The following is a 16,293-nucleotide window of genomic DNA, read 5'->3' as shown; positions in this document are numbered from 1 at the left end:
CAACGGGAGATGGACCAGATGGTTGACCAGAACGCGCTCCAGGCCACTTTCCCCTATCTAGACAACGTCACCATCTGCGGCCACGACCAGCAGGACCATGATGTTAACCTAGAGAAATTCCTCTGTACGGCCCAGCGGCTGAATCTAACATACAACAAGGACAAATGTATGTTTCGTACCACGCGCCTTGCCATTCTTGGCTGCGTAGTGGAGAACGGAGTCATCGGCCCTGACCCTGACAGAATGCGCCCCCTTATGGAGCTCCCCCTCCCCCACTGCCAAAAAGCACTGAAGAGATGCCTAGGGTTTTTCTCGTACTATGCTCAGTGGGTGCCCAACTATGCGGACAAAGCCAGACCCCTCATCAAGTCCGCCTCCTTCCCCCTGACAGCAGAGGCATGTGCAGCCTTCACTCTCATAAAAAGAGATATTGCGAAGGCCACAATGCACGCAGTGGATGAGTCCATCCTTTTCCAAGTGGAGAGCGACGCATCCGACTTTGCCCTAGCTGCAACCCTTAACCAGGCGGGGAGACCCGTGGCCTTTTTCTCAAGGACCCTCCAGGGCCCCGAGATTCGACACTCCTCTGTCGAAAAGGAGGCCCAGGCCATTGTGGAAGCCGTGCGACATTGGAGGCATTACCTGGCCGGAAAACGATTTACCCTGCTCACTGACCAGCGGTCAGTAGCTTTTATGTTTAATAATAAGCAGAGGGGCAAAATCAAGAATGACAAGATCTTGAGGTGGAGAATCGAACTCTCCACCTACAATTACGATATCTTGTACCGGCCCGGGAAACTCAATGAGCCCCCAGATGCCCTATCTCGAGGTACATGCACCAACGCGCAGGTTGATAGACTGAAGACCCTCCACAATGACCTCTGCCACCCGGGCGTCACCAGGTTTTTCCATTTCATCAAATCCCGTAACCTGCCCTACTCCATTGAGGAGGTCAGGACCTTGACCAGGAACTGCCAAATCTGTGCCGAGTGCAAACCGCATTTTTATAGGCCAGACAGAGCGAGCCTGATCAAAGCCACGCGCCCCTTCGAGCGGCTGAGCGGCAATTTTAAAGGGCCCCTCCCCTCCTCTGACTGCAATGTGTACTTCCTCAATATAATTGACAAGTACTCCCGTTTCCCGTTTGCCATCCCTTGCTCAGACATGACCAGTACCACGGTCATTAAATGTCTGAATGACCTCTTCGCATTGTTCGGTTTCCCTAGCTATATTCATAGCGACAGGGGCTCATCCTTCATGAGCGACGAACTTCATCAGTACCTGCTCGCAAGAGGTATTGCTACAAGCAGGATCACCAGCTACAACCCCCGGGGGAATGGCCAGGTGGAAAGAGAGAATGCGACGGTCTGGAAGGCAGTCCTTTTAAACTTGAAATCTAAGGGCCTTCCGACCTCTCGCTGGCAGGAGGTCCTCCCTGCGGCGCTCCATTCCATTCGGTCACTGCTCTGTACAGCCACCAATGCCACCCCTCATGAGAGAATGTTCTCCTTCCCCAGGAAGTCCACGTCGGGGGTCTCGTTACCGACATGGCTGACTTCTCCAGGACCCGTCCTACTGCGGAAGCACGTGAGGTCCCATAAGACGGACCCCCTGGTCGAGAGGGTGAGCCTCCTCCACGCCAACCCTCAGTATGCTTACGTGGTGTACCCGGACGGGCGGGAGGACACAGTCTCCATACGAGACCTCGCACCTTCGGGTGTTCCCGAAACACTTCCTTCGCCACCCACCACTACCCACGCCTACCCCCAGTACGCTTACGTAGCGTGCCCGGACGGGCGGGAGGACACAGTCTCCACACGAGACCTCGCACCTTCGGGTGCCCCTGAGACACCACCATCGCCACCCACCACTACCCACACCCCGACCTCTGTAGACGGCATGCCGCATCCCCAGGACCCGCCATTGACTACACAACCTCTCAACGGGACGCCAGGTTCGGCGTTGGATGCTGCACCATCACCGCCGCTGCTACGACGATCAGGACGGCATACAAGGCCACCTGATAGACTTAATTACACGAACTTTTAGGTTACACGACCTTTTAGTACACTTCACCCCGCCGGACTCAATTTTAAACAAGGGGTGAATGTGGTAAACCACTGTTTGTTATTATTGTTGTTGTTGTTGTTGCACACTGTTGTGCCTATGCATGCCTCAGCTGACTCCGCCCCTGGCTCCACCCACATGCCCGGGTATAAAGGTGACTGCTCTGCAGCCCCCTGCCCTTTTGGATACCAGGCAACCACGAGAGGCATGCTCTGTTCTTTGCTAATAAAAGCCTATTAATTAACTCTCTGTCTTTTATGAGGAATTGATAGCACATCAGTCACTTTCTTGCATCCAGACCATTTGTCCGTTTTTAATATATCATTAATTATCAGTTCCTCAAGTCAGAACTGGAGGGGGGGTTTAGCGATTCAAAACTGCTGATTGGAATTGGTCACAGTGCAGTGGCAAAGGCTGCCTGACCAGGTAAATTACCGTAAACCAGGTAAAGGATGCCCACCTACACCACTGACATGAGACTGATTGGCCTGTAGTTACCAGGTTTATCCCTCTCCCCTTTTTTTAAACAGGGTGTAACATTTGCAATCCTCCAGTCCTCTGTCACCACTCCCATATATCTGAGGGAGATTGAAAGATTGTGGTCGGAGCTTCTGCTATCTCCACCCTAGCTTCCCTCTGCAATCTAGGATGCATCCACCTGGACTGGGTGACTTGTTAACTTTGAGTGATGACAACCTATTTAGCACCTCCTTTCTATCCATTTTTATCCAATTTCTCTACTCCCCCCCTCCTCTACTGTGACATTAACTTCATCCTCTTCTTTTGTGAAGACAGATGCTAAGTACTCATTCAGTACCTCAGCCACGCCCTCTGCCTCCGTATGATGAGCTCCTATTTGGTCCCTAATCGGCCCCACCATTCCTTTAACTATCCTTTTACTTTTCATATGTTTGTAAAAGATTTTTGGGTTCCCTTTTACATTACCCACTAATCTTTCCTTGTCTTCTCTCCCTTGTGTCAGCTGTGGCTCAGTGGGCAGCACACTTGCTCTCTGAGTCAGAAGGTTGTGAGTTCTAGTCCCACTCCAGGGACTTGAGCACATAAAGCTAGCCTGACACTCCAGTGCAGTGCTGAGGGAGTGCTGCACTGTTTCTGATGAGACTTTAAACTGAGGTCCCGTCTGCTCTCAGGTGGATGTAAAAGATCCCATGGCACTCTTTTGAAGAAGAGTAAGGGAGTTATCCCCGGTGTCCTGGCCAATATTTATCCCCCAACCAACATAACAAAAACAGATTACCTGGTTATTATCACAATGCTGTTTGTGGGAGCTTGCTGAGCACAAATTGGCTGCCGTGTTTCCCACATTACAACAATGACTCCACTTCAAAAGTACTTCATTGGCTGTAAAGAGCTTTGAGATGTCTGGTGGTTGTGAAAGGCGCTATATAAATGCAAGTCTTTCTTTCATATATCCTTTTTCAATTTCCCCCCACTCTCTCTATTCTCCTGGTTTTTGACTGCATTCTATACCTGACATTTGTCGTAAACCTCCTTTTTCTGTTTTATTCTAACGTCTACATCCTTTGTCATCCAGGGAGCTTGAGCTTTGGTCGCCCCATCTTTCCTCCTTATGGGAATATGCTTGGTTTGTGCCTGGTGTCAAATTTTGTTTTGTAACACTCCCGTGAAGCATGTTGGGACATTTTACTACATTAAATACGTTCTATAAAAACAAATTGTTGTTATTGTCGGAAACTAACAAATTCCACAGAGGAAAAATAACAGTATTTTTACTCCCAAATATTAAATATTTTGTTCCACGAGATTTATCTGCTTTTATTGATGAATTTAAAAAGTCTCTATTAAAACCTGAGCCAGTGTGTTGTGAGACAAAGAGCCTTGTGTCCAATGCGGGGAATAAAGGCCCACAGCCTCCCCGGGCCCCGGGCCCTGAACAAGGGACTGGAGAAAGGATGCCCCGGAGCATGGTACATCGGCGAGACCATGCAGACACTGCGACAACGGATGAACGGACACCGCGCAACAATCGCCAGGCAGGAGTGTTCCCTCCCAGTCGGGGAACACTTCAGCAGTCAAGGACATTCAACCTCCGATCTTCGGGTAAGCATTCTCCAAGGCGGCCTTCGAGACACACGACAACGCAAAATCGTCGAGCAGAAACTGATAGCCAAGTTCCGCACTCATGAGGACGGCCTCAACCGCGATCTTGGGTTCATGTCACGCTACATGTAACCGCACCTGACGTAGGGTCACCCAGAGTCGAGTTGTCGTTGGCTTGTTCTCTCTACACAGATGCGGCCGGACCTGCTGTGATTTCCAGCAGACCCCAGCATCTGCAACATTTCACCCCTTGTGACCCCACCTCATTGTTCTTTGATGTAATGTTTTCCTGACTAACCTGTTTGGACACCATTCACACCTTTGATCGCTCTGATTATCTCTCTGCCGAGGTGTGATAAATGGCAGTTAGAAAGATTACCTGTAATCATCTGGCATTATTCTCTGACTATATAAGCTGTGTCTTTATGCCTCTCTCCTATTCTGCCCTTGCAGCGCGTTCCTATGCAGAGCTAGACAGGTAGCTAACAACTTGATATCTTCCCATAAAAATCACAAGGCTTGGCTTTTCTTGCAAACTTTACTGAAAGATTCTTATTGTGAAACTGAAATACAACACAGAAATGGAAGCACACATTAGTACACAAGCACATAACTGATATACATACACAAATTTAGGTACGCCTGAGCAACACAGTACATTTGGCATGTAACTTACCAAAACACGTGGAAACACAGCTTACTGTGAATATACATTTAGCAAACTGAAAGGCATTCTCTTTAAATGAGCCCTGTACATAGTGCATCAAAATACAGCTACAAGTTAACCAGCTAGACAGAGAGCGAGCACTTCACGGCTAGCTGTGTAAGTTTGCTTACAGAGAAAAGTTACAAACTAAACATTTTCTGCAAAATATAGTGTACACTAATCATCTATAACATTCTCAAATACTTACAGACAAATAGTGTCCAAGGCTGGAGCATGACAAGAATACAAAGGGACCTGGGGGTCCTGGTGCACGAAACTCAAAAAGTTAGTATGCAGGTGCAGCAAGTGATCAAGAAGGCCAATGGAATGTTGGCTTTTATTGCTAGGGGGATGGAATATAAAAACAGGGAGGAATTGCTGCAGTTGTACAAGGTATTGGTGAGACCGCACCTGGAATACTGCATACAGTTTTGGTGTCCATACTTAAGAAAAGACATACTTGCTCTCGAGTCAGTACAAAGAAGGTTCACTCGGTTAATCCCAGGGATGAGGGGGTGGTCATATGAGGAGAGGTTGAGTAGATTTGGACTCTACTCATTGGAGTTCAGAACAATGAGAGGCGATCTTATTGAAACAGATAAGATTGTGAAGGGGCTTGATCGGGTGGATGCGGTGAGGATGTTCCCAATGATGGGTGAAACTAGAACTAGGGGGCATAATCTTAGAATAAGGGGCTGCTCTTTCAAAACTGAGATGAGGAGAAACTTCTTCACTCAGAGGGTGGTAGGTTTGTGGAATTTGCTGCCCCAGAAAGCTGTGGAAGCTACATCATTAAATAAATTTAAAACAGAAATAGATAGTTTCCTAGAAGTAAAGGGAATTAAGGGTTTACGGGGAGCGGGCAGGAAATTGGACATGAGTCTAGGTTCAGAATGGTCATGGCCCTGTGGGTAGTGGAGTGGGCCCAGGGGCCGTGTAGCCTGGTTCTGCTCCTACTGTGTTCTAATTCTGTGTTAGATTTCAGGAGATGGTTTTATTCCTGTTCCTGGCTGGGGTGGAGATCGCCTTTACAGAAGGTAAGTACTGTAGAAAATATAGGGACAGAGTTATCTCCTGGACGAATTTCGATCGCCTAGATGGGTTGGAGAGGAATTTCCCAGATTTTTTTCTCCCAAATTGGCCATTGGGTTTTTTATCTGGTTTTTCGCCTCTCCCGGGAGATCACATGGGTTCGGGTGGATGGAGAGTGATAGAAGATTTGAGATTAGGATCAGATCAGCCATGATCTTATTGAATGGTGGAGCAGGCTCGAGGGGCCGATTGGCCTACTCCTGCTCCTATTTCTTATGTTATGTTCTTATAACTTCCCAGACCATGTGTGGCTGCAGGTCTGTGATACACAGTAGTTTACTTTACTGCACTTTACTGTGCTTTACTGCACTTTACTGCGCTTTACGGCACTTGCTAGGTACCAAATATCCACTAGGTGGCGGCACACAATGGAAATCGACCCAAATTACTCAAACCCCTGAATTAACTGGAAAACTAACATAAATTCCTAAAGGAAGGCAGCACATCTCCACTTCACCTGACGAAGGAGCAGCGCTCCGAAAGCTTGTGATTTCAAATAAAACTGTTGGACTACAACCTGGTGTTGTGTGACTTCTTACATTTGTCCACCCCAGTCCAACTCCGGCATCTCCACACCATTGAATACAAAAACAAGGAAGTTACACTAAACCTTTACAAATCACTAGTTACGAACATAGGACAGGAGGAGGCCATTCAGCACCTCGAGCCTGTTCCGCCATTCAATGAGATCATGGCTGATCTGTGACCTAACTCCATACACCCGCCTTTGGCCCATATCCCTTAATACCTTTGGTTAACAAAAACCTATCAATCTCAGATTTAAAATTAACAATTGATCTCGCATCAATTGCTGTTTGCGGAAGAGAGTTCCAAACTTCTATCACCCTTTGTGTGTAGAAGTGTTTCCTAATTTCACTCCTGAAAGGTCTGGCTCTAATTTTTAGACTATGCCCCCAGTCCTAGAATCCCCAACCAGCGGAAATAGTTTCTCTCTATCTACCCTATCTGTTCCCCTTAATATCCTGAAAACTTCGATCAGATCACCCCTTAACTTTCTAAATTCCAGGGAATACAACCCTAATTTGTGTAATCCCTCCTCGTAACTTAACCCTTGAAGTCCAGGTATCATTCTGGTAAACCTACGCTGCACTCCCTCCAAGGCCAATATATCCTTCCTAAGGTGTGGTGCCCAGAACTGCTCACAGTGCTCCAGGTGTGGTCTAACCAGGGTTTTGTACAGCTGCAGGGTTTTGGCCTCAGCTGGAGTCTTGTGTACAGTTCTGGGCACCACACTTCAGGAAGGATGTCAAGGCCTTGGAGAGCGTGCAGAGGAGGTTGACCAGGATGGTACCAGGGAAGAGGGACTTCAGTTATGTGGAGAGACTGGAGAAGCTGGGATTGTTCCCCTTAGAGCAGAGAAGGTTAAGGGGAGACCTAATAGAGGTGTTCAAAATGATGAGGGGTTTTGATCGAGCAAGTAGAGAGAAACTGTTCACTCTGGCAAGTGCGTCGGTAACCAAAGGTCACAGATTTAAAATAGTTACTAAAAGAACTATAGGTGAAATGAGGAGAATTGTTTTCATACAGAGGGTTGTTCAGATCTGGAACGCACCATCTGAAAGGATGCTGGAATGAGGTTCCACAGGAACTTTCAAACAGTAATTGGACGAGTCCTTGAAGAGGACTAGTTTGCAGAGTTCTGGGGATAAAGCTGGGGTTTGGGACTAAATTGGACAGCTCTTTCAAAGACACGATGGGCACAGACACGATGGGCTGAATCACCTCCATCTGTGCTGTTAGAGTCTATGATCAGTGTGAAGTCGCTGGTGTGTCAGCAGGTTGGATGACTGAGTGAATCCCTTCCCACACATGGAGCAGGTGAACGGTCTCTCCCCAGTGTGAACTCGCTGATGTAACAGCAGGCGGGATGACTGAGTGAATCCCTTCCCACACACGGAGCAGGTGAACGATCTCTCCCCAGTGTGAACTCGCTGATGTACCAGCACGTAGGATGACCGAGTGAATCCCTTCCCACACACGGAGCAGGTGAACGGCCTCTCCCAAGTGTGTAGGTGTTGGTGTCTCTTGAGCTCCCGGGAGCTTTTAAAACTATTCCCACACTCAGAACATTTAAAGGGTCTCTCGTTAGTGTGAACTCGCTGGTGCCCCTTCAGCTCCCCTGAGCTTTTAAAGCTCTTACCACAGTCAGAACATTTAAAGGGCCTCTCGTCAGTGTGAACTCGCTGATGTGTCGTCTGTCATTTTAATTCACCGCTCCATTCCCACTCGGACCTCACCGTCCTTGGCCTCTTGTATTGTTCCACGGAAGCTCAACGTAAACTCGAGGAACAGCACCTCATCTTCCGATTAGGCAGTCTGCAGCCTTCCGGACTCAATATCGAGTTCAACAATTTCAGATCATAAGCTCGGCCCCCATTTCATTTTCTCTTGTAATTGTTCCACTCCTTTTCCCCCCCCCTTTCCTTTTGTTTCTCTCTCACACCTGGCAGCTATCTTTTGCCCTGCCAGTACACTTTACACCCAATCCCAGCCTATTACCATCTCGTCTAGCTTCTAATCTCTTTTACTTCTTTTGTTTCTTTTATTCTTTTGTCCGATCGCAGCCCTGCCTTCGCTCTAGTTTCTTTTCTTTCCAGTTTTGAAGAAGGGTCCAACCCGAAACGTCAACTCAAATTTCTCTCCACGGATGTTGCCTGACCTGCTGAGTTTTTCCAGCATTTTCTGTTGTTATTTCGGATTTCCAACATCTGCAGTATTTTGCTATCGTCCTGCTCCTATCTTCTATGTATCTATTATCCGAGGCACAGGTAGGCCCCACGGCGGCGGCGGACCTATGAGGAGCGGCGGTGGTGATATAAAGCGAGGTGGTGGAGCAGGTAAGCCCCACAGCAGCGGACCTGTGAGGAGCGGCGACGGTGATATAAAGAGCGAGGCGGCAGAGTTTATAGGGTGTCTGTAATTCTTGTGACACTTCCTGTGTCCCTGATAACCATGTGTGCGGGAAGTGTATCCAGCTGCAGCTACTGACAGACCGCATTGCAGCGCTGGAGCTGCGAGTGGATACATACTGGAGCATTCGCAATTCTGAGGACATCGTGGATAGCACATTTAGGGAGTTGGTCACACCGCAGGTAAAGGCTACACAGGCAGCAAGAGAATGGGTGACCACCAGGCAGAGCAGTAGATGCAGGCAGGTAGTGCAGGGTTCCCCAGTGACCATCCCCCTCTCAAACAGATATACTGCTTTGGATATTGTTGGGGAGGATGGCTTATCAGGGGAAGGCAGCAGCAGCCAACTTCCTGGCAACGTGGGTGGTTCTGCTGCACAGGACGGGAGGAAAAAGATTGGGAGAGCTATAGTAATAAGGGATTCTATTGTAAGGGGAATAAATAGGCGTTTCTGCGGCTGCAAATGTGACTCCAGGATGGTATGTTGCCTTCCTGGTGCAAGGGTCAAGAATGCCTCAGAGCGGCTGCAGAACATTTTGGAAGGGGAGGGTGAACAACCAATTGTCGTGGTGCATATAGGTACCAACGATATAGGTAAAAAAACGGGATGAGGTCCTAAAAGCTGAATATAGGGGGTTAGGAGGTAAATTAAAAAATAGGACCTCCAAGGTAGTAATCTCAGGATTGCTACCAGTGCCACGTGCTAGTCAGAGTAGAAATAGAAGGATATTTCAGATGACTACGTGGCTAGAGGAATGGTGCATGGGGGAGGGATTCAAATTCCTGGGACATTGGAACTGGTTCTGGGGGAGGTGGGGCTAGTACAAACTGGACGGTTTGCACCTGGGCAGGACCAGGACCGCTGTCCTAGGGGGAGTGTTTGCTAGTGCTGTGGGGGAGGGTTTAAACTAAAATGGCAGGGGGTTGGGAACCTGAGCAGGGAAACAGAGGAAAGGGAAACCAGGATAGAAGCAAAAGACAGGAAGGAGAAAAACAAAGGTGGTGTTCAGAGAAAGCAAGGGTTTAAATCAAACATGGCCACAGTAAATAATAATTCTAAAAGGTGTAAGAGTGTTAAAAAAACAAGCCTGAAGGCCTTGTGTCTTAATGCGAGGAGCATTCGTAATAAGGTGGATGAATTATCTGCGCAAATAGAGGTAAACGGATATGATATGATTGGGATTCCGGAAACATGGCTCCAGGGTGACCAAGGCTGGGAACTCAACATCCAGGGGTTTTCAATATTCAGGAAAGATCGGCAAAAAGGAAAAGGAGGTGGGGTAGCATTGCTTTTTAAAGAGGAGATTAACACAATTGAAAGGAAGGATATTGGCTCTGATGATGTGGAATCTGTATGGGTAGAGCTGAGAAATACCAAGGGGCAGAAAACGTTAGTGGGAGTGTTATACAGACCTCCAAACAGTAATGCAGAGGTTGGGGATGGCATTAAATGGGAAGTTAGAGATGCGTGCAATAAGGGCACAGCAGTTATCATGGGTGACTTTAATCTACATATAAATTGGACTAACCAAATTAGTAACCATACTGTGGAGGAGGGATTCCTGGAGTGTATACGGGATGGTTTCTTGGACCAATATGTCGAGGAACCAACTAGAGATCAGGCCATCTTAGACTGGGTATTATGTAATGAGAAAGGATTAATTAGCAATCTTGTTGTGCGAGGCCCCTTGGATCAGAGCGATCATAATATGATAGAATTCTTCATTAAGATGGAGAGTGAAGCAGTTGACTCAGAGACTAGGGTCCTGAATTTAAATAAAGGAAACTATGATGGTATGAGGCACGAGTTGGGTAGGATTGTTTGGGGAATGTTACTCAAAGGGTTGACAGTGGATAGGCAATGGCAAACATTCAAAGATCGCATGGATGAACTACAGAATTTGTTCATCCTTGTTTGGCATAAAAGTAAAACAAAAAGTGTGACTCAACTGTGGCTAACAAGGGAAATTAGGGATGGCGTAAGATCCAAGGAGAGGACATATAAATTGGCCAGAAAACGTAGTAAACTTGAGGATTGGAAGCAGTTTAGGATTCAGCAAAGGAGGACAAAGGGATTAATTAAATGGGGGAAAATAGAGTATGAGAGTAAGCTTTCAGGGAACATAAAAACTAACTGTAGATATGTGAAGAGAAAAAGATTGGTGAAGTCAAGTATAGGTCCCTTGCAGTCAGAATCAGGGGAATTTATAATGGGGAACAAAGAAATGGCAGGCCAATTAAATACATACTTTGGTTCTGTCTTCACAAAGGAGGACACAAATAACCTCCCAGAGATGTCGAGGAACATAGGGTCTAATGAGAGGGAGGAACTGAAAGAAATCAGTATTTGTAGGGAAATGGTGTTAGGGAAATTGACGGGATTGAAGGCCGATAAATCCCCAGGGCCTGATAATCGACATCCTAGGGTACTTAAGGAAGTAGCCCTAGAAACAGTAGATGCATTGCTGGCCATCTTCCAAAATTCGATAGACTCTGGAACAGTTCCCATGGGTTGGAGGGCAGCTAATATTACCCCACTATTCAAAAAGGTGGTCGAGAGAAAACGGGGAATTATATCGGGAGTGGGGAAAATGCTAGAGTCCATTATAAAAGATGTAACAGCAGAACACTTGGAAAACAGTGACAGGATCGGACAAAGTCAACATGGATTTACAAAAGGTAAATCATGCTTGACTAATCTACTGGAATTTTTTGAGGATGTATCTGGTAGAATAGATAAGGGAGAACCAGTGAATGTGGTGTATTTGGACTTTCAGAAGGCTTTCAATAAGGTACCGTATAAGAGATTAGCGTGTAAAGTTAAGGCACATGGGATTGGGGGCAAGGTACTGACTTGGATAGAGAACTGGTTGGCAGACAGGAAGCAAAGAGTTGGAATAAACTGGTCTTTTTCCGAGTGGCAGGCAGTGACTAGTGGGGTACCACAGGGATCGGTCCTAGGACCCCAGCTATTCACAATATATATAAATGATCTAGACGAGGGAACTAGATGTAACATCTCCAAGTTTGCAGACGACACAAAGCAGGGTGGGCGTGTGTGAGGAGGATGCCGAAAAACTCCAGTATGATTTGGACAGGTTGGGTGATTAGGCAGAAGTATGGCAGATGCAGTATAATGTGGATAAATGCGAGGTTATCCACTTTGGTGGCAAAAACAGGAAGGCAGATTATTATCTGAACGGCAATAGATTGGGAGAAGGGGAAGTGCAATGAGACCTGGGTGTCCTTGTGCACCAGTCGCTGAAGGTAAGCATGCAGGTGCAGCAGGCGGTTAAGAAGGCAAATGGTATGTTGGCCTTCGTAGCAAGAGGGTTTGAGTACAGGAACAAGGATGTCTTGCTGCAGTTGTACAGGGCCTTGGTGAGACCACATTGTGAGTATTGTGTGCAGTTTTGGTCGCCTTATCTGAGGAAGGATGTTCTTGCCGTGCAAGGAGTTCAACGAAGATTTACCAGGCTGATACCTGGGATGGCAGGAATTACGTATGAGGAGAGATTGGGACGATTGGGCTTGTACTCACTGGAGTTTAGAAGAATGAGAGGGGATCTCATTGAAACTTATAAAATTCTGACAGGACTGGACAGACTAGATGCAGGAAGGATGTTCCCGATGGTCAGGGAGTCCAGAACCAGTGGTCACAGTCTAAGGATACGGGGTAAGCCATTTAGGACAGTAATGAGGAGGAATTTCTTCGCCCAGAGAGTGGTGAACCTATGGAATTCTCTACCACAGAAGGCAGTAGAGGCCAATACATTAAATATATTCAAGAAGGAGTTGGATATATTTCTTAAAGCTAAAGGGATCAAGGGGTATGGGGAGAAAGCAGGGACCAGGTACTGAATTTGGATAATCAGCCATGATCGCATTGAATGGCGGTGCAGGCTTGAGGGGCTGAATAATCTACTCCTGCTCCTATCTTTTATGTTTCTATGTTTGTATGTTTCTATGTTTCAGTTTGAGCTGGAGTGGAGATGGAGGAGAAGCTGCTGGGCTTAACCCCCCAGTACTTCTGAGCCCAGGAGGACCCAACAATTTCCAATGTGAGACTGTCAAGGGACGTGGATTCTAGGGGAGATTAGGTTGTTACACAGACACTGTCCGTACAAAGTAAAAGAGTATTGTTTTAGGAACAAGTATTTCTGTACAGGCTTTTAATCCTGTTTACATCTACAGATTTGTTTTAATTCATTTTTGGGATGTGGGCGTAGCTCGCAAGAGCAGCAAATACAGGAAACTTTCTGGTATCCGGCACTGACGGGACCGAGCTGGTGCCGGTCGATCAACACTGCCGGAGAAACGAGCGCTATAGTTGAAAGATACGGAGCTTCTGAGCTCCGTCTGAAGCAACAAACCCTGTTGCTTAGCAACAGCTTCAAAACTGTCGGCGCAGCTTGCAAGCGTCTCTGTAGCTAAGCAACAGCTTCAGCGAGACGCTTGCAGAGCCACAAATGGAGAAAAAAAGCAGCTAAAAGTAAAAAAAGTTATCTGAACCCACTCCTGAATTTTGCCGGTGGATAGAGCATTCCGGATATTTAACCTCCGTTTAAACGAAAGTTTCCTGTATTGCCAATCCCCAGTTTCCCGTTGAGAAGGGGGTGGTGAGTCACCTTCTTGAACTACTGCAGTCCGTGTGGTGAAGGTATTCCCACAATGTTGTTCGGTAAGGAGTTCCAGGATTATGACCCAGCAACGATGAATATATCTGAGTCAGGATGGTGTGTGACTTGGAGGGGAACTTGGAGGTGATGGTGCTCCCATACAACAGCTGCCCTTGTCCTTCTAGGTGGTGGAGGTTGTGGGTTTTGGAGGTTCTATCAAAGTTCTGGTCGAGTTGCAGATGTATAAAGTTCCTTTCCTTCGCCCCCTCCCCCTCCCACACCCACCTCTCTCTCTCTCTCCTCCCATAGAGGCCAGAGTCTTGTGTAGGCCCAGACCAGGTGGCGGATTCCCTTCCCTGAAGGACATCAGTGAACCAGTTGGGTTTTTATGACAATCCAGCAGCTTTCATGGTCACTTTTCTCTAGTGCCGGCCCCACAATTGACCAGATTCATTGAGCTCAATTTCACAACCTGCCTTTGTTTTCTTGTGGGTTGTCTCTCACGCTCCCTGTTTCAAATTAATTTTACAGGGCACTGGAAGGGGAGGATTTATAGACAGGAAACTCAAACCAAACATCACGTCAGGATCTGACAGAGTCACTCGACTCATCAGATCTGAATATCATCGGCCTCTGAACATGGAAGCAAAAAGCACTGTTCACAGCGGGGAGAAACCGTACACGTGTTCTGTGTGTGGACGAGGCTTCAGCCAACCCTTTGGCCTATCGAGACACAAGCGCATTCACACCGGGGAGAGGCCGTTCACCTGCTCTGAGTGTGGGAAGGGATTCACTCAGCCATCCATCCTGCTGATACACCAGCGTGTTCACAGTGGGGAGAGGCCGTTCACCTGCTCTGAGTGTGGGAAGGGATTCACTCAGTCATCCCACCTGCTGACACACCAGCGAGTTCACACCGGGGAGAGGCCGTTCACCTGCTCTGAGTGTGGGAAGGGATTCACTCAGTCATCTGACCTGCTGAAACACCAGCGAGTTCACACTGGGGAGAGGCCGTTCACCTGCTCTGAGTGTGGGAAGGGATTCACTCAGTCATCCAACCTGCTGAAACACCAGCGAGTTCACACTGGGGAGAGGCCGTTCACCTGCTCTGAGTGTGAGAAGGGATTCAATCAGTCATCCAGCCTGCTGAAACACCAGCGTGTTCACACCGGGGAGAGGCCGTTCACTTGCTCTGAGTGTGGGAAGGGATTCACTCAGTCATCCAAACTGCTGATACACCAGCGTGTTCACACCGGGGAGAGGCCGTTCACCTGCTCTGAGTGTGGGAAGGGATTCACTCAGTCATTCAACCTGCTGATACACCAGCGAGTTCACACCGGGGAGAGACCGTTCACCTGCTCTGAGTGTGGGAAGGGATTCACTCAGTCATCCAACCTGCTGATACACCAGCGTGTTCACACTGAGGAGAGGCCGTTCACCTGCTCTGAGTGTGGGAAGGGATTCACTCAGTCATCTTACCTGCTGAAACACCAGCGTGTTCACACTGAGGAGAGTCCGTTCACCTGCTCTGAGTGTGGGAAGGGATTCACTCAGTCATCTTACCTGCTGAAACACCAGCGTGTTCACACCGGGGAGACGCCGTTCACCTGCTCTGAGTGTGGGAAGGGATTCACTCAGTCATTCAACCTGCTGACACACCAGCGCATTCACACCGGGGAGAGGCCGTTCACCTGCTCTGAGCGTGGGAAGGGATTCACTCGGTCATCCCACCTCACTGATCATCAACATGTTCACACTGATGAGAGACCTATTAAATGTTCTGACTGTGAGAAGAGTTTTAAAAGCGAAAGGAAGCTGATACAACACGAATGCACTCACACAGGGGAGAGGCCGTTCACCTGCTCCGTGTGTGGGAAGGGATTCACTCGCTCATCCCACCTGCTGACACACCAGCGAGTTCACAAGTGACTGCAGGGGGTGGATTCTGTTGTTATTGCTGCTGTTAATCACATCCAGGACTGAACCATGTTTATTCTGACAGGTGGGGATTGTTTCTGCTGATGTTAATAACTCCGGGAACTGGGCTGGAGTTTAATATTCAGAATATATGTCAAATAAATCAACTTTGTTTTAAACACATTGTTGTAGATTTTTGTCTTTCCCACCTGAGTGTTTAGCATCACCTGGCTGGAGCTCAGAAAGGACAATCTGGGGGAGGATCGTACAGCGGGAACAGAACTCCAGCCTGGACACAGTCCTTCAGGGCCACACTGAGAGGGGCAAACGGCACTTTGGTCTTTCTTGTCTCTCTTCACTGACAGCAAAGTTGCTTTGCAGGTTAATCTGGAGGCGTGTGAGAAATATGTCCCAGCCGCTCTCTTCCATGGTTCAGAGCTCCTAGTCACGGAACAGAAGGCTCCTTTAGGATGTACCCCAGTGCTTTTTTTTAATGGCCTTATTAACGTGTGTCGCTACTTTTAGTGATTTGTGTATCTGTATCCCGGGATCCCTCTGCTCCTCCAGCCCATTTAGACGCTTAGGGAGAAATTCGGTGGCGCCGGGGCTAATTTTAGCACCCCGAAAAAGTTAGCAGCCCTGTGCATTAAATTCAGTGGTAGCGCCCCAGGCAGGAGGCAGGGTGCTACTGGAAGCGCTCCCCTACCTCTTGAGGCGCTACCAGTGAATTTCATGGCGCTTCGTGTAACAGCCACGCCCGTTGGCACATAGCACCATGTCATAGCAGACCTCCCTCCCTGATTAAAGGGGAGGAGCCTAGCACTGCGCACACCGGGGCCCTGCTGGACCACCGGGGAGTGGGGTGTCGGATCAAGAGGA

General features: G+C 47.9%; 1 protein-coding gene across 1 annotated transcript in view; it reads right to left on the bottom strand.

Moving 5' to 3' along the window:
• Positions 1 to 15,843, bottom strand: part of LOC147084192 (uncharacterized) — a 28,221-nt gene extending 12,378 nt beyond the window's left edge. The window contains exons 1-2 of the mRNA XM_085979318.1: positions 15,778 to 15,843; positions 7,733 to 8,163 (exon numbers count right to left, since the gene is read on the bottom strand). Of these exons, the coding sequence (XP_085835444.1) occupies positions 7,733 to 8,163; positions 15,778 to 15,843 (497 nt within the window). The remainder of the gene's footprint in view (positions 1 to 7,732; positions 8,164 to 15,777) is intronic.
• Positions 15,844 to 16,293: the final 450 nt, after the last annotated feature.

This window comes from Somniosus microcephalus, unplaced genomic scaffold, assembly GCF_052327205.1.
Source record: "Somniosus microcephalus isolate GS21.2 unplaced genomic scaffold, FLI_Smic_1.0 unresolved_chr9, whole genome shotgun sequence".
NCBI lineage: Eukaryota > Metazoa > Chordata > Chondrichthyes > Squaliformes > Somniosidae > Somniosus > Somniosus microcephalus.
The sequence above is the reverse complement of the archived record's forward strand: the minus strand, read 5'-3'. Positions and strand labels throughout refer to the sequence as shown.